Genomic DNA, 20,739 nt, shown 5'->3' on the forward strand with positions numbered 1-20,739 from the left:
ATTTCAAGAAGCAAAATTCTATTTCAGAATGCCAGTTGACCAGGATGCTGTTTGAAATCCCTGGGGAGAGACACTGCTCTTTACTTACTTGTTTCAGGGTTAATTATTTGTTGACGTCAACATTCATAATAAGCGTCGTATTCCTTCGATTGCTTGCATTCTGATATAAGCGAGAGCGGGGGGGGCGGATACGCAAGTGAGCAGTAGCTCACAGTTGATCTTGTTTTTTGATTTATGCTGTATATTGTGTGCAGTGCTCTGTGGGTCTGGGGCGTGGGGAAGACGAGGTGCAGCAGGATGAAGAGGAGGTGGTGAAGGAAACGACTGCTACTCCGTCCTTGTCTGAGCTGCAGGAGTTCGAGGCTGAGTTACAGGCGACTCTTAGTGCACTGGAGCAGGAATCCCCACACACACCTGATGAGGACAAGGTACATACACGTACACATACATGTCATGTTAGCATAAAACGTACACACACGGAGCTCTAGTGATGTCCTTGTCTACACGCACAGTCGCACGGTAATGTCACCTGAAACCTGTTTTGAAGACCATAAATCTTTAATATTAATTAATAAATTGCAGCACTATCCACTTTTATTTTTACGACTATGCAAATTCGGAACGCCTCTGCCTCAACAACTTCGTGTTGCAGTGTTGGTCTTCATTTGCATGAATTTGCATATCCGAACAGGATTGGCTCTTTAAGTTTATGATGTAATAGCACTCACTCATCTCGTATTAATATTAACAAATGCCGCTTTTCCACTACCAACGCGGCTGAGTCGGGCTGAACCGTGCCGTACTGAGTTGGGCTGAGTCGAGCTGAGTGGGGCTGTTGGAGTTGCATTTCGACTACAACCGCGCTGAACCGTGCTGGCTGGAAGTGGGTGGGCACATTGGGTGGAGTTAGCGAAAGTGGGTGGACGTCACGTGATGTCGTTAGGCGGCGCAAACAGTGACATCAGTGATCTTTTAAGCGGTAGTCTCACGACCCGGATAGTAAACAATAAACATGGAGGACATGGAGTCGTTAGTGTTGCTGGTCTTGGTGCTGTGGCTTGTTGTCACCGACAACGCCAGCAGATACTGGCAAGAGCATATAGATGAGGCGAGGCGCATAAGGCTTCAGAAATTCTCGTAATTCTTCTTCTTCCGGGTTTACGGTGTTTACAGATCCCAGCGTGCTCGCGGGGCGTGTGAGGACACTCCTCCTCACCAATCAGTGCACAGGGGAGTGTCTCCTCACGCCCCTAGCCCCACTCGGCTCGGTTTGGCTCACTTCAGCCCGACTACAAAACCGTGCGAGTTTTGCGTGCTGAGCAGGGCTGAAGCGAGCTGAGTCGTGCTGTTCTGAGGTAGTCGAAACGCGAGCCGTGTCGGGCTGAAGCGAGCTGAAGTGAGCTGAAAAAGGGTAGTGGAAAAGGGCCATAAGGTTCTCAAATGAGATTATTGTCTGTTTCTTTAAAGAATGCAGCGACGTTGAAAATTAATTTGCCATGGAAAGATTTCATAATAAAAAAAGACTTTTTTTTTTTAGAAAATTGAGGATGATTTAAAACATGATGATGTATTGTATAATGTACAAATACATGATACTGTGGATGTTTGAGGTAAATGCACATTGCCATTGAGGTGTGTGTGTTTCAGCTGGATGAAGAGAAAGCTCGTGTTGAGGAGGTCTTGAGGAGAGGAGAAGAGCTGATCCAGTCTGTGTCAGATGAGAAGAGAGATGTGATACGCCTAAAGCTACAGCTACTTCACACTCGCTATAGGGTACACACACACACACACACACACACACACACACACACACACACACACACACACACACACACAAAGCCATAAAGAAAATGTGTACACACTTACCTCTAATGGAAACAATCAGCAAAGACGTATTTGGTGTCTGAGATTTGCTTTATTAGTCTACACCTTCCGACCAATCAGAATCAAGTATTCATATCTAATTTGCATGAAAATCCAGATAATGCTCTACTATAATACTTCCCTTATTAATGAACCTGTAATCCAGATCTAACGCTTGCTCTCGTCCTCTTTCTCAGGAGCTACACATCATCAGAACTCATCGAGTTGGAGAAGTTTATCATGTCTCCACCCCCTCCTTGTCCGCACATGTCCGTCAAGACCACCAGCGCACGTCTCTCTCGCCATCCGCCTTCTTGCTGGACGTGAACAAGGTTCTCCTGACCATGGCTGACAACGAGCTCCTCCTCAACTCGTCGGAGCTCAGCGGAGGCCTGTTCGAAGATTTCTCCAGCCAGGAGGACACGCTGAAGGTAACAACATTAAAAATGAACTTGTTATTAATTTATTCATAATTAATAAATCCTAACTTGCTCTTGAAAATATATATGAGACCATTTTATATGTCCTCGTCATGGTCTCACACACACAATTCATGTTCAGGTCTTTCTTTGTTCAGGGCTCTGTTACTTATTGAAAGTTTATATTATTTATTGTGTGTGTGCATGTATGTACATATATATATACACTACTGTTCAAAAGTTTGGGGTCACCCAGACAATTTTGTGTTTTCCATGAAAAGTCACACTTTTATTTACCACCATAAGTTATAAAATGAATAGAAAATATAGTCAAGACATTTTTCTGGCCATTTTGAGCATTTAATCGACCCCACAAATGCGATGCTCCAGAAACTCAATCTGCTCAAAGGAAGGTCAGTTTTATAGCTTCTCTAAAGAGCTCAACTGTTTTCAGCTGTGCTAACATGATTGTACAAGGGTTTTCTAATCATACATTAGCCTTCTGAGGCAATGAGCAAACACATTGTACCATTAGAACACTGGAGTGAGAGTTGCTGGAAATGGGCCTCTATACTAGCCTGGGCCCGCCCATCCTAAGCGTGACGCAACACGAGGGCCTGCTGCGAGCTTAGTCTGGCCAGGCAAGCTATCTACAGCTCTTCCAAGCTCCCGAAAAATCGGGAACCAATCAACTTTGAGCATCTCCAACAGCCCTGGGTAGAGGCGTGTTCAAGGCACTGACGTAGTAGAACTGCGACCGGAAGCCAGAGATTGTTTGCAGAATCTATGCCGGAAGCGCTTCATTCACGCTTCCGCATCTATTACGCATAGATGCTGAATTGAAAACATTCAACGGGAAGTTCTCATTGAAAACGGAGCAAAGAGCAGCCCTGGAGGTATTTATTGAAAGGAAGGACGTTTTCGCCTTGCTCCCGACCGGCTTCGGTAAGAGTTTAATCTACCAGTTAGCCCTGTCGCATCACATACGTCAGAGGAAAGAGTGATGTGATTGGTTTAAGCTTCATCACAGCCTTTTCTGGCTTCGACCAGTAGCAAACTGAGGCATTTCAGGGAGGCGGGTCAACCACGGGCTCTGAGAAACGGTTGGGCTTAATATCTTGGCCAGACCAATAGCTCGGAGAGCTTTGAAGTCGCGTTAGCCAGGCTACCTCTATACACCTATGGAGATATTGCACCAAAAACCAGACATTTGCAGCTAGAATAGTCATTTACCACATTAGCAATGTATAGAGTGGATTTCTGATTAGTTTAAAGTGATCTTCATTGAAAAGAACAGGGCTTTTCTTTCAAAAATAAGGACATTTCAAAGTGACCCCAAACTTTTGAATGGTAGTGTGTATATATATATATATATGTGTGTGTTTGTGGCAGCGGGGGGCGTGACCAAGCGGCAGTTTGTTCATGGAGGGCGGGGTCGGGGAAGGTAAGTGGCTAAGTCATTACACTTGGTGTCAATTAATGTGTGTGTGTGTGTGTTGCAGGGATGGAGCATAAAAGGAGGGGGAGAGCAGAGAAGAGTCTCTCCTGACTAGAACGTGTGTACGGGTGAATGATAAAGCTGGAAAGCTGAACAAAATAGTGAAAAATAAAGTGTGTGTGTGAACATCAACACTCGCCTGCTGTGCTTCTGTACTCCACCCACATCAGGATCTGTCACAGTGGTGCCGAAACCCGGGAGTACAGAAGCACAGCGGGCGAGTTTTGATGTTCACACATATACTTTATTTTTTACTATTTTGTTCAGCTTTCCAGCTTTACCATTCACCCATACGTGCACACACGCACGTTCTAGTCGGTAGAGACTCTTCTCTGCTCTCTCCCTCCTTTTATGCTCCATCCCTGCAACACACACACACACGCGCACATTAATTGACACCAGGTGTAATGACTAAGCCACTTACCTTCCCCAACCCCGCCCTCCATTCACAAACTGCCGCTTGGCCACGCCCCTGCTGCCACAGTGTTATGAAGGGTTAAAGTGGCAGTATGTAACTTTCATGATTTAGAGAACCTTTTCTCTAGAATAAGCACACCTTCAGCTAATCCCTGAGCATGGTGTGCCAATCCTTAATGATCTACGAGTATGAAAAGCTTGATGAAGACTTTTAACTAATAATTTGCGTTTCCATGGCAACTCAAAGCAGCACAAGAATTCCATATTTTAGAGCAGAGGCTTGCAACAGATCTCAGATGTTGCATCTAATTTTTTTTAAACTATTCATTAAATTAAGCCAAATCTAACAAAAATAAATGAGTTACAAACAGTAGATGTTATTAAACATTATTATTAAAATTAAACATGTGACAACAAATCGCAATTCCACAATTCATGACCATTGTGCGCCAAAACGAACGAATGATCACTTTTGACTGAATAAATCTGCCATGTTTATTCTTCACGAGAAAAATGACAAACTACAGCGTTAAGATTTACCGTCCACTAATTTGAACTCAATGGCTGAACAAAAACAAACAAACAAAAAAGCTAGCTTAGCTTTATTGTTTCTTTAGTTTGAGGACTGTTGTTTTAGTGGATTATTTTCTCCATTGGCCCTGAAGTACCGGAATATTTAACAATTATTCACCGAAGCCTGAGGCGGATAATTGTTTTAGTATAAATACACAGACGATTATTTTAAAAAAAAATTGTATTAAAAAAATATTTCATACATCAACAGCAGCAGGGAAATGTAATAACAGTGCGGCGCAGACTTGTCACTTATCTATGCGAGTCACATAAAATACTTGGTTTTGAAATGGATAAAATAAATCACAATCCCACCTTACCTTTGAATAGTTTTAGACCAAACTTCGTTGCATCTTTACTGCTTTTAGGAACAGCATTTTCTTTCATCATTTGTAATTTGTCCTCACTTACGGTGACAAAGCGATTGACCGCCATTTTGCCGAGTCACTCGAGGTGATTCTCGAGAAATAGTCTGAATTTCTCGACCAATCAGTGCATGCAATTTTCTATAATCGGCTGTATATTTATTAGAGTTGAGCCGGATACTCGGCTGAAACGAGTATCCGGTATGGATAAAGCACTTTTGCCGAGTACGAGTAAATATCTGTGCTCGGACTGAATGAAAATCCTCACACAGCATCACAGCGCCCCTCCCCTACACACACTGCTCTGCTCACTCACACAGAGAACAGCTCTCTGTCTCTCCCTCAGTCACTCAGGTTCACGGGGCTTTTCCGTTAACATTTCGGGTTTCTTCAGCTTCAAGTTTGTTTTTATTTCAGTTTGTACTTACTTATAACCAGTAGAGTTCTGGTAAACGTGGGTTCGTGCAGACGTGGTGCTTGGTAGAAAGCGACTCGTGTTGCGTCTCTGCCTGTCGGAGATTTTTTTTTTTCTTTTTTTAACCGTCAGTTAAAAACATTTTTTTTTTTTTTTACTTCACGTATTGAGTGTCTGACACTTTCTTGCTGTAATTCATGTAAAAATAAAGGTAGTAGTGGTATAAGTATTACAAATTAAGCTATACACTCACACTCTCTCTCTCTCTCTCTCTCTCTCTCTCTCTCTCTCTCTCTCTCTCTGCCGGTCGTTGGAGTTTTTTTTTTTTTTTAACCGTCAGTTGGCTCTAACCAGTTTTATTTTACTTCACGCACTGAGTGTCTGACACTTTCTAGGTAGTAGTGGTATAAATAATATTACAAATTAAGCTACAAACACACACACACACACACACACCCCTGGTGTGGAAATAAAAAAAATAAAAATAACCAAAAAAAAATCACACTGATCATAAAAAAAAAATTAAAAGTTAAAAAAAAGAAAGTTATGTTGAGTATGAAAAGTCTTGTTCATTACATTTTATTTCATAATTGCAACCGTATGTGTTGTATTCATTGTTGCAAAACTTGTTCTGGAAATAGTTCGTTTGCTATCGTGATCAAAACAATGTTGATGCTGTCCTGAAAATAGTTTTCTAATCAGCAATAAATATAACAATTTCTGATCAACCCATATCAATTGCATGCTTAAAATAACATACTGGTTAAAGCCCCGCCCGTTTCAAGACAACCAGACCCACTTCCGGGTTAAATCCCGCCCACTCCAAGTACAGATACGGATACAGATAATTCATATGGTTAACAGATACAGATAATGCTGTACTCGCTCATCCCTAATATTTATATGAATTGCTTTTACTCTTTACAAGAAAAAGTGACAAACTGCAACTTTTAAAATTCACGATACACTAACTTTAATGAAATGGATTAAAATGGAGGAGGGCAGTTTAAGCTTAGGGTTTTCTTTTTTTTTTTTTGACTCAGTAATGATATTTACTTTTAACAATAGAAATTACAAACTGCACCTTCAAAATTCACCATCTACAAAACTGAACTGAATATCTTAACCAACAAATTGTCTTTTACGCTACGTTCACACTGCAAGGCTTAATGCTCAATTCCGATTTTTTTGTGAAATCCGATTTTTTTGTGAGGTCGTTCACATTAACAAATATATGCGACTTGTATGTGATCCTCAGTATGAACGAAAAGCGACCTAAAAGTGTTCCGCATGCGCATTGCAGGATACGACGACGTCACACGCAGTGAGCATGGCCAGTGTTTACGGAAGTAAAACCGCCCGGTTGCGGTATGACCCATCCAATCTAGCTTGAATAGCTGTATCCCCCAAATGGAAATCAGCTCCCTAACCTCTGCGTCCTTCCATTGAGAAGATTCAGAACCTTCACAGCCCGAAGCGTCCCTCGCATTGATGTCATGCGCAGGGGCGCAGATACATTTTTTGAACTGGGAGGGACAAAGCAAACCAACCCCAACCCCGATATGCCTGTCAAACTTGTTGTTAGTAACCATAGCAACCAAGCTCGAGCTCGCAACCTGTGCAGTCTGCGCAGCTCAACCAACCGAATATCAGTCTTTGTTTTATGTGAATTGTTGCAACTATGTATACACTGCTGTGCACCTCAATAAACCGAATGGTAATTAGTCTTTTGATTTTTCCGTGAGGTTTGCCTTATGCAAAGAAAGACAGCATAGACGTTTTTTCCTCCCTATAAGTGGGGGGGACCGAACGAGGTGAATTTAAATCTGGGTGGGACGAGTCCCACCGTCTATCTGCGCCCGTGATTATGCGCCATGTTGTTGTAACTTTTTTTGAGAGACCCGCCGCCTACTTCAGCGCAGAATAGTGACGTTTGTGGCTTGTTGATGACGTGTAAGTCGGATGAATGCGACCTGGCGGTTCAGACTGAAGTCGCATATGAAAAGAGCGGATAGGGATCGGAATTAGGACCACATATCCAAACGGCCTGGGTCGGTTTTGAAAAAATCGGATCTGTGTCGTTCATATTGTCAATAAAAGATCGGATACAGGTCACATATGGGCGAAAAGATCGGATTTGAGTCACTTCAGCCTGCAGTGTGAACGTAGCCTTAGTTTGAGAGCTGCTGTTTCGAGGGCGGCACGGTGGTGTAGTGGTTAGCGTTGTCGCCTCACAGCAAGAAGGTCCGGGTTCGAGCCCCATGGCCGGCGAGGGCCTTTCTGTGCGGAGTTTGCATGTTCTCTGTTCTCCCCCGTGTCCGCGTGGGTTTCCTCCAGGTGCTCCGGTTTCCCCCACAGTCCAAAGACATGCAGGTTAGGTTAACTGGTGACTCTAAATTGACCGTAGGTGTGAATGGTTGTCTGTGTCTATGTGTCAGCCCTGTGATGACCTGGCGACTTGTCCAGGGTGTACCCCGCCTTTCGCCCGTAGTCAGCTGGGATAGGCTCCAGCTCGCCTGCGACCCTGTAGAACAGGATAAAGCGGCTAGAGATAATGAGATGAGAATGAACTGCTGTTTTGAGTATTAGGTTCTCCTTTGACCCTTGCTACTTTTGATTTTTAACAAGAAAAAAAATATATACTGCAACTTTTAAAATTTACCGTACACTTCATTGAAATGAATAACGTTAAGAAAAATCACAGCGTCAGGATAAATGAAATCCTGAGATTCTGGAATAATAATAATAATAATAATAATAATAATTTGTTCAACTTGTATAGTGCCTTCTCAAAACCCAAGGTCGCTTTACAATTATTGGGGGGGAATCCACCAAATAAAGGTCAGGATGTCATTCCAATGGTGTAGCAACCGCCGCTGGGCAACATCACTTGGAACACCACGCCATGCATCCACAAAGTGAGTACAGACACACCGCCACGCTGAGCACTGGTATGTCCCAAACCGCCTGCACAGCCGCCGCGACGCCACCGAGCAACATCGCTCGGAACATCGCCAAGCACTAAAGCACCGCTGCACAGAGCGCTGGACAACCACGATGTTAAAATGAGCAACGAGCTCACTGCAGTCCATAGCTAGGAGCACAGGCATCACCCACGGCGAACCAAGGCCCAAAACTGGGTCCGGCGCTACACCACAACTGGCGGAGAAAACACTCAAACATCAAACTATTCAAAAAAGAAAAACAAAAGAGAAACTAAAATAAAATGAGACCGTCTTCTCTGTCCTTCTTTCTGTCTCTGTGTAGAACATAAAGGAGAGTTTGGAGCGTGTTGGTGAGCAGGTAACTGCATTAAATGAGCATCAGCCTGATGTGATCCAGGACGCCTCCAGGCAGGAAGTGGTGCAGATTGGTGACGCGCTGACGCAGCTGAACGCGGAGTGGGACCGAGTGAATCGCATGTACAGCCAGCGCAAAGGGTGAGGCGACATTTCCATTTTCATTTCCTCATCTGGCAGACACTTGTATCCAACATGACTTGCAGGTGAAGGTTAAGGATCTTGTCCAAGAACCAAACAGTGGCAGCTGGGCGGTACTGTGATTCGAACTCACAACCTTCCTATTAGAAATCCCAAGCTCATAAAGTGTCTCTTTCCATCAAATGGAAAATAATGAGGCTAAAATGCTTGTTTCAGACAACACTGCTAATTTGCATGATCTGATTTATTTTAAATAAATAAGGAATAACACGTGGGGCCTGCAGTTACGGGAAAATAATTCACGACATGCGGCTCATTGCAAAGCTGTGATTTTATTTTTAATAACTGCACATCTGGATGTGTTTTATTCCTCTTATACAACAGCAATTTTTTTTTTTTTAAAAACACCCCAATTTTTCTTATATATTAATGAACTATGTGTTCTTTTTATCTAGTTATAGTTATATTAAATCTTGTGGAAGATCCACAAGTTATCACTTCAGTTACAACATTTTTCATAGTCCTTCCTTCTCCAGCTTCTCTTTCTTTGCTAATAAGCCAAAAAAGCAGCTTGTCATAAAATAGAAGAAACTCATTAAAAAAAATATAACTTTCCATCACCTTCAGTTTATGTTTCATGTATTGTGCATCATATAAGGAATAGGATTTACTCCTGAAAGTGGCCACTTTTGCATTACTCTCATATATTGTTCTGATAAATACGCAAATCATACAAGTTTCATTTTGTTCAAATTTACTAAGGATCTTATATCTGGTTTCACTGTTGTATGCTTTACATACAAGTTTCAGACAAACTACATACAAATTTTATAAGATTTATCTACATCTTTTCCATATGGGGAGGAACCGGAAAGCGTAAGCTCTGGTCCTGAAAACTTTCCTGCAGTGGAAAACGTACCGGCTGTTACAGCGCACTGACACTGGAGACTCCTTTCATACATATTAAACATCACGTCTTTTTTTATTTGTTTATTATTAAATTTAGATCATGTGGTGCGACTACCATACAGGTCTCTGTGTGAGCTGTTACTATAGAAAAAAAGCACATTTAATAATCTACACTACCATTCAAAAGTTTGGGGTCACCCAGACAATTTTGTGTTTTCCATGAAAAGTCACACTTTTATTTACCACCATAAGTTGTAAAATGAATAGAAAATATAGTCAAGACCTTTTTCTGGCCATTTTGAGCATTTAATCGACCCCACAAATGTGATGCTCCAGAAACTCAATCTGCTCAAAGGAAGGTCAGTTTTATAGCTTCTCTAAAGAGCTAAACTGTTTTCAGCTGTGCTAACATGATTGTACAAGGGTTTTCTAATCATCCATTAGCCTTCTGAGGCAATGAGCAAACACATTGTACCATTAGAACACTGGAGTGAGAGTTGCTGGAAATGGGCCTCTATACACCTATGGAGATATTGCACCAAAAACCACACATTTGCAGCTAGAATAGTCATTTACCACATTAGCAATGTATAGAGTGGATTTCTGATTAGTTTAAAGTGATCTTCATTGAAAAGAACAGTGCTTTTCTTTCAAAAATAAGGACATTTCAAAGTGACCCCAAACTTTTGAATGGTAGTATACACCTTTGACTTGAACTGCTGTTTTAGGAAATGAGTCAATACCTTCTCACCAACTGACCAGTTCAGCAGCACTGTGGTATCAAGGATTATATTAAACCTCACAGTCTGTATTTACAAGTTAATTTGAAACTTTGGGAGGCGGAGCCTAATGAGGATAATCTCTGTGTCTGAAATCGCTCACTCGTTCACCACTCCCTACGCGCTATATAGGGAATTACTGTATAGAGGACTGTGTAGTGAGCTCATTGATAGAATGAAAAAACGCTTTCGGATACTACTCTGTCGCGCCGTTATTTACGTCATTACTGTCACACAATTAAAACCTGCCAGATCAGGTCGGCTGGTGAGTTTTCAAAATAATGAATGCATGTATGTTATTTACCAGCTGGGAGGTCCGTATCGTGAAATACCGTGACCGAGGTCTTGAAAATACTGACCGAGGCCTCTGGGCCGAGGTCAGTATTTTCAAGGCCAAGGTCACGGTATTTCACGATACGGACCGACCTTAAGCTGGTAAATTAATATACATATATATTTTTTTCTTTACCAAATTCTAACAGAAAATGAGAGCGCCCGAAAGGAAAACCATATTTAGAACAAACCTGCTACAAGCTCGTCAAAAACCTGTTTGACAAGCTACGTCAGCTCGGAATTTTCCATTTAGGTTTAGACAGAACTTCCCAAAGACATTGAGGTCGTAAGTCGTCTTTTTTGTTGTATTTTCTGCCCTTTGCTCCTCAATAAACTGCTGGATTTGCTCGGCGTTAGCAACAGTTACAGGTTTTTAGCTTTCTCCTGAAATGTTTTCTTTTATTTCGTCTTCATCAGGGTAGTAAAACTCGCTTTCGCTGCGAACACTGTCGCTATCGCTATCCATGCTGTAAAATTAATGCTATTATACTGAGAAATGCGAAAATAAATGTTGACAAAAAATTGCTACTATGTTGTTGTTGTTGTGAACAAGCGAGTCGCCAAAGGTCCGTAACCGGGGTCCAGATCGTAGGATTCCGGACCGCTCGCGAGCCAATCAGAGCGCACGATTTGATGGAAACCGGACCACGAAAAAAATAAATGCATGTATTTTTGTGATAAATCCATATTATACTGAGCGTATTTCCCACATAAATCAATACAAAGTACTTTGTGTCTGCTGCCTCTTTCAGTTCTTTTAAATCAAGACTGAATACTTTCTTCTTTGCTGCTGCCTTTTATTAAATCAAATTTGAGGCTTTTGATTTTGATTTCTTTCAGCGCGACTGCAATGCATGATGGGATATATTGCTTTGGTTAGTGACCATCAGTTGTACACTACTTTTCGTGATGCATTGTGGGATACTTTGAGTGCACTATATAGGGTGTAATAATTTTCACTATACATTCGGACAGCACTACAAAATGGCAAACTCATTATATGGACCCTTTTCACGTGACGTCACGACAAACGCGGCCGCCATTTTGGACATGTACTACCAGTAGTTTACCACAGCCAACATTGAGGAACGGCAGCAAAGAAAGTGTTTATTTTCAGCAAGACTTCCATCATGCCACTATATTGTTGTGCACCTGGATGTAGTAACCATCAACAAACAAGGCAAGGGTTATCATTTTATCGGATCCCGGTAGATGCTGACCGACGGAGAAGATGGATAGCGGCATACCAGCGCTTGTGTAGTGACCACTTTGTTGGAGGTAAGACGAATAAAATTAGCCAGAAAAGGCATTACATTGCTGTTAACATTCCATTCTAGTTTACTGTAATTATGATCTGGCAGCTATTTACACCGGATCCAGTGTAAATAGCTGCCGGAGCCAACATCCGAGGTTCCGGAGCGCGCTAGCTCGCGGCCGGCCGGAGCGCGCTCCGGCAAGCTCGGACGTTGGCTCCGGCAGCTATTTACACTGGATCCGGTGTAAATAGCTGCCAGATCATAATTACAGTAAACTAGTAAATACAGTTTTCTGCATCTCGCTCCTTTTTCTTTTATGTTTGTCGCCTTCCTCGCATTCAAACCGATTCGAGCCGAAGTCCACTACATGTCCAAAATGGCGGTCGCGTTTACGAAGGTCACGTGACTGAAAAGGGTCTATAGTCCACTATGCAGTGAGAAGGGAGCGATTTCAGACATGGAATGATTTCGATTGTCTAAAATCGCCGCCCAGATAAGTTACAGCGTGCAGCCACACGGTGTAGTTTTGTTCATGTTTGCATATTACAGAATGTCACATGGGGTCCTAAAGCATGTCTGTGTGACATCACTGGTGTGAGATACCGTAGAGATGTTTACAGTACGTGGCTCATGTTGTAGTTCCAAGGACAATTTAATACTTTGCTGAACTGTTTCTATTAAAAGGCGTTTACCCTTTGGGAAAATGGAAAGGTACATGCAGAATACAAATGGAAAAAGTTTCCAGTTCTTGTGCTAGTCACATGACGACTCTTTTTTTCTTTTACCACCTACTATCTTTATTCTTCAAAACATGAGCTTAAAAGTGCTTCTGTTTCATTAATATTCATCGTTCACCATGGCCTTTTTGTCAGATCTGAAATTTTAAATGAAGCATGTCACCAAATATCATGGATAATAACATGCACTTGACTGTAATGGTACAGCGATCTTTCTCCGTCTCTGAAAATATTCCATCTATTAAATGCATAATAATAATAAGAGTAATAATCATGGCTTATCTGACATCTCAACCATGTTTTGCTTTTAATGGAAATGTGAATCGTGGAGTTTGCCGACCCATGAACATGTGGGCGAACTGGATCTGGTATAATAATAAGTGTGTGTGTGTGTGTGTAGAACTTTTGACTGCGCTGTTGAGGAATGGAGGCAGTTTCACTGCAACATGAATGACCTGTCTCAGTGGCTGTGCGACACAGAACGGGCTCTAGCTGATGAGACCAGACCTGACGGAGACCCGGAACGTGCCCGCGTTCAACAAGAGGTCAGTAAAAGGATCAGAGGTCAAAACTGGATCCTGAAAATGGAGTACATTCCCCCCCCCCCCCCCCCCCCCCCAAAAAAAAGCAGGGTTCTATTATGAAATGAAATGCTAAAGTGAGCTCACAGAGCTGAACTGCCAAGCTGCGTATTCAAAGTCAAGTCAAAGTCCCTCTTGCGCCAGGATCTGGTCTTCCCAGGCAGTCTCCTGTCCTAGTACTACCCAACTCCTTGAGGCGCATGGGTGTGGCACCGACCTCCGTTTCCATAGCCCTCGGCCTCTCGCCTATTATATAGCTAGGGTTACAGTGGGGGGCTAGTTCTCTGGTAACCGCAAGAGTTTGACTCCCCACTCACATCTGTATTGCAGTGTGCCTTCCCAGATGGTAGTAGGTACAATTTTTATGATGGTTTTTGGTATGACCCGACCGTGAGTAGAACTCACGATCTCCCAGTCAAGAGGCAGACATGCTAACCATTAGGCCAGCTCATGGTCAAGCTACGTATTATCAACATCAAAATCAAATCACTTGAACCGAGGATAATACTAAAGCTGTCCACCAAATTTCATCCAAATCTGTTCACTACTTTTTGAGTTGCGTTAGGAACAGACAAAAAAAAACCCATCCTGGATCCACATGCATATCTGGATTTGCATCAAAATTCAATCAGTTGTTCCATGGGTGCATTTCATCAAAATTTGTTCACTACTTTTTGAGTTGTGTTGGGAACAAACAAACAAATGGAGGTGAAAACATAACCTCCTCCAACAAAGTAGCGTCAGATAGACAGAGGCCCTGTTCACACTAACATGCGTCCTGGGTGATCAGGTCACAACTGGACAGTCAAGACAAGTAAATAGCTGTTCATACCTGGCATTATGAGCGGGTCTTGAGTGACCTTTTGGATTGGATCACATTTCATACTGTACATCGTTTCTGCTAAAGAAAGGCTGTCACTTCAGTCTTAGTCTTTATTTATTATACCAGCTTTACACTGTGTTTTATATCCAGAAAGAAATTTCTCAGATCTTACCTCATGTACCTGTACGGACCGTTGTAAACAATTTAATCGTGTGGTCTACGGATGAGATTTGTAAATGACCCAGAGATGAGATGACAAATGAAGCAGCTGCTTTCGTTTCTGCACCATTTCCAAACAGCCTCACAATAATTGCGTATTCTACAACTAGAGCAGTGGTGCATTAGATTAAATGGTCCTTTGTTGCTATCCAGGACGCTTTGAGACTCGTTCATTTCCACACTCTAAATGTGATGTGGTTTGAGTAATCAGCTCACAGTGTGTCTTCGAGGCACGTTTGACCCGGTTTACACCCGTACTTAACACCGACTGCTTATGATCCAATCACCCAGGACCTGACACCTGAGAGAGCTCATTTCAGGACAGAGCTGATGCTCTGTTTGTTTTCAGCATGATGCTAATGTAACGCAACCACAAAAAGACACACTTAGAATGAATATGAGCGTGTAATAAAATGAAGTAAAACAACACACTGTTGCACTTGTTTGCCTTGAGCTGATGGAAATGAGGGGGTTGAAAAATCTCTGACAAACTCACAAAAAATTCATTTCAGTTCCTCCAGTTTATGTTAATCCACTGGGGAGCCGCAAACTTAAAAAAAAAAACTTTATCAGAGACCTGTGTATGTATATGTGTGTGTTTTCATGCGAGTTTATTGCGTTCAGGAGCTGGAGGAAGGCCTGGCGAGTCACGAGGCCGTGCTGGCCGATCTCGTCCGATCAGGAGAGCACATCATCACACAGCTGTCGTCTCCGGATGGTCCTCTGCTCCAGGACAAGCTGGACAACCTCATACAGCGTTGCACAATCATACGCACACGAGTCACTGAGCGCCGCCGCAGGTAACAGCCAGAACACCATGAGTACCTGTTCTAAATACAGTAGGGTTTTATGGACCCCATGTTTGTTCAAGACTTGGTTTGCGAACCGATAAAAATGACGGTGCGGGACTTAGTTGATGTGGTGTTAATCATTTAGTATTCAGTCATGTTGCATATACATATGCTACGGGTTTTTTTTTTCCCTCTCACTTCCTGTTAGAGATGTACATGGCCACGCAGAGGCGGCAGCAGGAAGTTTTGGATTGGGGGGGGTGTCGTGCGCCAAAGGCATGCCAACTCTAGTGGGGTCTGGGTGCATGACCCCCGGGAAATTTTGGAATTTTTAACTCTCTAAAACTCCATTTCCCACATTTTGAGAGGCAAATTTTGGTGGAGCAAAGCTAAGTTTAATGTCTCTATTAGAGTACATTTTGTCCATGTATTTGTGTCAGATAACGTTATCCAGGGACAAATGTCGGCCCGGGGGCATTTTGAGTTATTGACCGATTCAGAAAGTACAGTTTCTAAGCTTTCCAATGATGCCTTCCATGTGGAGATCTGACAATATTTGAAGAATGTGTGGCCTTTTGAAAGTGCATACCTCTTAAAACAGGAAAGGGAGAAAATCGCCCTCAAAGTTTTCCATCTCAGCTACTCTGGGTGCAGGGCGGGCACATAATGGTGCTCATTTGCATGACATTAAGGAAAGCCCTACCCCCTACGATGCTACTTTCATGTAAACAAAGATCACCATGTCAATTTTCCTTCCATGCAAAGTATGCCCAAAACAATTATGAAGTACAAAAATAAGTCCTAAAGTATACTTTAACGTTTTGTGGTTGAAAAATTACTCACACCGTTAGAAAGAAAGAGAGCACGATGATGACACAACTAACACAACGCTAGTTTCATGTAACCAAACCACAACACTCTCCGTTATATGCAAAAAATAACCACACAGCCTTGGATTAATAAACTTACCCCATCAGAAAGAGAAACGGCGCCTTGCACACATCAATGCCTCCGATGGAATATAGTCCTAGAACACTTCCTTTTGGTTGCGGTTTTTTTGCTAGAAATGGTTATCTCCGATGTAAATACCGTGCGTCTGTTTGCTTCGCGGTGTTTCAGCTCCTCTGCGCTCTGTTTAGCTTGCTCATTCCATAGTGAAATCACACGCCTGTATGCAGCTTAAGTAGCCATGAGCTCAGCTCGTATCATACAGCTGATTCGCGAAAAAACAACAACAAAAGACTTAAATCGTCACGTGAATGGCCCATATGGTAATTTACCCACACCCCCCAGCAGGCTACAGTCCTGACAAAAACGAGACAATTTGCAACAAAAAATGTATGCTTTTCCAACAAAACAATCTATTATCTGAAATACTGATTGCATTCTTCAAGATCTCAACTTGCACATGATGGAAAAAAACGAAAATCACAAATTTTGAAAAAAAATGCTTCTTTTGCGATTATCTCGGATTCGTTTCGGCCGACATGCGTCCCTGGATTTGGTGAGGGGTCACATTTTTTTCGATATGAAACAGAACCAATGATACTATAATGTAATTATGTCTACTTAGTATCATTGAGAGGATAGCACCCTCTTACCACAGGTTTGGTCAGGACAGCAAGCGAATTCGTGTAGATCTAGAGCTGCAACAAGTTTTTGGGCACCCAAAACTGCTTGTACGCCTCGTGAACGCTATCTAGCCATTCGGACAGGACACGAGTTATCAGTCAGATACAAATGTAGCGACACTGTCATAGCCTTGCTGTCACAGGGTCCCCACTTTGGCGCGAGTACCCAGGGAGACCAGACATGTCTAGACCGTTGCCACAGCAACGGGTTAATTAGTCCACAGAATATTCATAAATCAGCTTGTCTACTAAAAGTGATGGGCTTTGCAGTTCTGCGTAAGCCAAATAAGGAAAATCCCAGAAAGCGGAGGCAATCGGTGACGTCAGGGCCAGGCTAATTTGCATCAGTTTTGGTGTGTATGGGTGCTACCAACCTACAGTACAAAGAGATGCCGTCGGGGCACCGGGATGAAGGAACGCAGCAGGATTTAATAAGGGAAAACAAAGGCACGCAGCTGGCTGTTTATTCACACTACTCTCTCCTTTTCTTCCTTGTAAATAGTCAAAGGACTCCCATCGTAACTCGTCCCCCCAACATACAGTAATTTTTTTGGTGCTGCCACTGCCACGTATGCAAAATGTCAAAATCTTCTCAAGTAAGAAATATTAGGAGCTGATCATCACTTGGGAATGATAGGAATAGAGCCAAAGGTATATTAATAAGGGAATTGGTGTGTGTGTGTGTGTGTGTGTGTGTGTTTTTTTAGGCTAATGGTTGGTGATCCCTCTGTATTGGAAGTGCTACAGCGCAGTGCTGATTTGGCTCGCTGGTTAGAGCAGACCGAGGCCACTGTGTTGACGCTACCTGCGAGTGCTGCTGACCAAAACCTGCGAGAGCTGAAGGTGAGACGACAGAAAGCATCATGGCGCTGCTGATGCTCTGGTATTGCAACTAATATTAAGTTAAAATTTGTGAAGGTGCAACTATATAGCATTCTTACATAGCTGATTAATAATAATAATAATAATAATAATAATCTCATCTCAGGGCGGCACGGTGGTGTAGTGGTTAGCGCTGTCGCCTCACAGCAAGAAGGTCTGGGTTCGAGCCCCGTGGCCGGCGAGGGCCTTTCTGTGCGGAGTTTGCATGTTCTCCCCGTGTCCGCGTGGGTTTCCTCCGGGTGCTCCGGTTTCCCCCACAGTCCAAAGACATGCAGGTTAGGTTAACTGGTGACTCTAAATTGACCGTAGGTGTGAATGTGAGTGTGAATGGTTGTCTGCGTCTATGTGTCAGCCCTGTGATGACCTGGCGACTTGTCCAGGGTGTACCCCGCCTTTCGCCTGTAGTCAGCTGGGATAGGCTCCAGCTTGCCTGCAACCCCGTAGAACAGGATAAAGCGGCTTATCCTGTTCTACGGGGTCGCAGGCAAGCTGGAGCCTATCCCAGCTGACTACGGGCGAAAGGCGGGGTACACCCTGGACAAGTCGCCAGGTCATCACAGGGCTGACACATAGACGCAGACAACCATTCACACTCACATTCACACCTACGGTCAATTTAGAGTCACCAGTTAATAGCCTAGTAAACTAGACCCAACCGCCTAGCGGCCAAAAATATTTTTTGCCTAGCAAATGGGTCTAGCCTCGCACCATATAAACAAAAACACCCGGGCATCAAATCGTGCCCGCCAATCACAATGCAAGGTTTTTGTTTGGATTCTTTGGGCGGGCTTTTGCAGGAGTGACGACAAAGCTGCGCGACGCTGGAGAAAGCGCAACAGGAAAGATGGCTTCGGGCTAGTGAACAGCGCGCGTTTGACTCCGCTTTGGAATCAGTTTTAGAAGAATTAGACTTGGAGTTTTCGTTGAAACATGAGCAGGAAGAGGCTCTCCACTCATTCCTTTTCAAGAAGGACGTTTTCGCTGTTTTGCCGACCGGCTATGGCAAAAGTCTGATCTACCAGCTGGCTCCGCTCGTAGCCAAAAGGATGGGGCTAGTTTGTGCAGTACGAAGAATTAATAAACAGCTTTGAAACATTACTTTTTGATTGTTTCTTATTTTCCCGTTATTTTAAATTTAATGGAAATTATTTCACCAAACACCACTAAATAAAAACTCTCAAAAACAGTTTCAGCAAACCCTTGAAAAACACTTGGAAAAAATGTGTATGTGGTACAGACTCCAAACTTGTGGTCATTATCTCCAAACTTCTTAATATCTAGAACCTGTTTATTAATTAATACGCATTTTGAAAAATTATTTCAAGGTTTCCCCCACTGCTTTCTGTCTCTCTGACTACGTCACAGTCACTGTTGCGCTGATTGGTCAGAGTGTTGGCCTATACGCACAGAGACAGTTTGAAAGACAGCGGTTTGTTCCTCCTACCCGCTTCGGAAATGTCTACGGATCGAGGCCAGACTAAATATTCACATTTAGTCTGGCTTGCCAGGCTAACCAGTTAACCTAACCTGCATGTCTTTGGACTGTGGGGGAAACCGGAGCACCCGGAGGAAACCCACGCGGACACGGGGAGAACATGCAAACTCCACACAGAAAGGCCCTCACCAGCCACGGGGCTCGAACCCGGACCTTCTTGCTGTGAGGCGACAGTGCTAACCACTACACCACCGTGCCGCCCAATAATAATAATAATAATAATAATAATATTAACAGGCAAAAGTAGCTCCAAAAAATTCCCCACTGAAATGGGGCTATGAACTAACCACACCAAAAAAAAGTAAAAAAAACAAAACCAAAAAACAAAACCTGACTATTTGTTTTGCAGAGTTTAAAATGGCAAAATAAATAGAAATAGCAATTAATATACAGTTAATGGGCTTATTTAAAACTTCCACCTATATAATGTTAAAAATTCACAACGTTATAGAAAACTGAGAAATGGCATAAAAAAAGACAACATAAATTGATAGTAAACTAATCAAAACAAATATATACCCGTATCTGGGAGGGGGATATCGGTTTATAGATCTGTATTAACTCCTGAGCAGTAGTAATGATACATATCTGATGCCATCGTCTAAGACGTCTCTAGCTCTCTTTAATTAGTGTCCTGTCTGAGCTTTCTTCAGTGAAATTAATTACAGAAACAGACATGGGATTGGATAAACCACAACGGAGGATCTGCTGCTGGTTAATGTTTAGAAAACTCGAGTTGCTGAACTATATTTATCACCGGTACTTTTAGAAATATAGGATTCTGAGCACATTGGGGCTGTGGTCCATCAGTAGACGACCCCTGGGGTAGGTTTTTGAAGTTCGTATTAAAGTTTGAGAAATTACAAATTGAGAACTGGGAGATGTCTGCGGCATCGGGTTTGAGTCGAGGAATTTGCCTCAGCTGATCACTCAGATGTGTCCCTTTCGCTGTGTTAGGGTTAATTTGCATGAAATTGAATTTATCACTTGTCACTGCTGGAATAAGGGCTGTGTCATCCACTGCCTGGGGCGCCATTACATCCGGTTAATGGACTTGGTCCCCTCAAACCCCCTTTCTACTCATGATTTGGATCATCCAGAACTTCCTCTCTTTATATCATCTCTCTCTCTCTCTCTCTCTCAGGCTCTGGCAGAGGAGATGGATGTGCAGAATGAGAGTTTGATTTGGCTGAACAGAAACGGAGCTCAGATCCTCGCCAGCTCCAGCCTGAAGGCTCATGAGAGAGAAGCGCACGCCTCCAAACTCCGGCAGATCAACATGACCTGGAGCAAAGTAACTCTCTCTCACATAC

General features: G+C 42.9%; 1 protein-coding gene across 8 annotated transcripts in view; it reads left to right on the top strand.

Moving 5' to 3' along the window:
• The window catches only part of utrn (utrophin), a 451,611-nt gene that overhangs the window by 161,957 nt on the left and 268,915 nt on the right, over positions 1-20,739 (top strand). For all 8 annotated transcript variants that reach the window (XM_060937691.1, XM_060937690.1, XM_060937694.1 and 5 more), the window contains 8 exons: positions 255-428; positions 1,648-1,773; positions 2,061-2,294; positions 8,818-8,990; positions 13,405-13,549; positions 15,252-15,427; positions 17,757-17,892; positions 20,571-20,720. In XM_060937691.1, the coding sequence (XP_060793674.1) occupies positions 255-428; positions 1,648-1,773; positions 2,061-2,294; positions 8,818-8,990; positions 13,405-13,549; positions 15,252-15,427; positions 17,757-17,892; positions 20,571-20,720 (1,314 nt within the window). The remainder of the gene's footprint in view (positions 1-254; positions 429-1,647; positions 1,774-2,060; positions 2,295-8,817; positions 8,991-13,404; positions 13,550-15,251; positions 15,428-17,756; positions 17,893-20,570; positions 20,721-20,739) is intronic.

Source organism: Neoarius graeffei, chromosome 13 (assembly GCF_027579695.1).
Source record: "Neoarius graeffei isolate fNeoGra1 chromosome 13, fNeoGra1.pri, whole genome shotgun sequence".
NCBI lineage: Eukaryota > Metazoa > Chordata > Actinopteri > Siluriformes > Ariidae > Neoarius > Neoarius graeffei.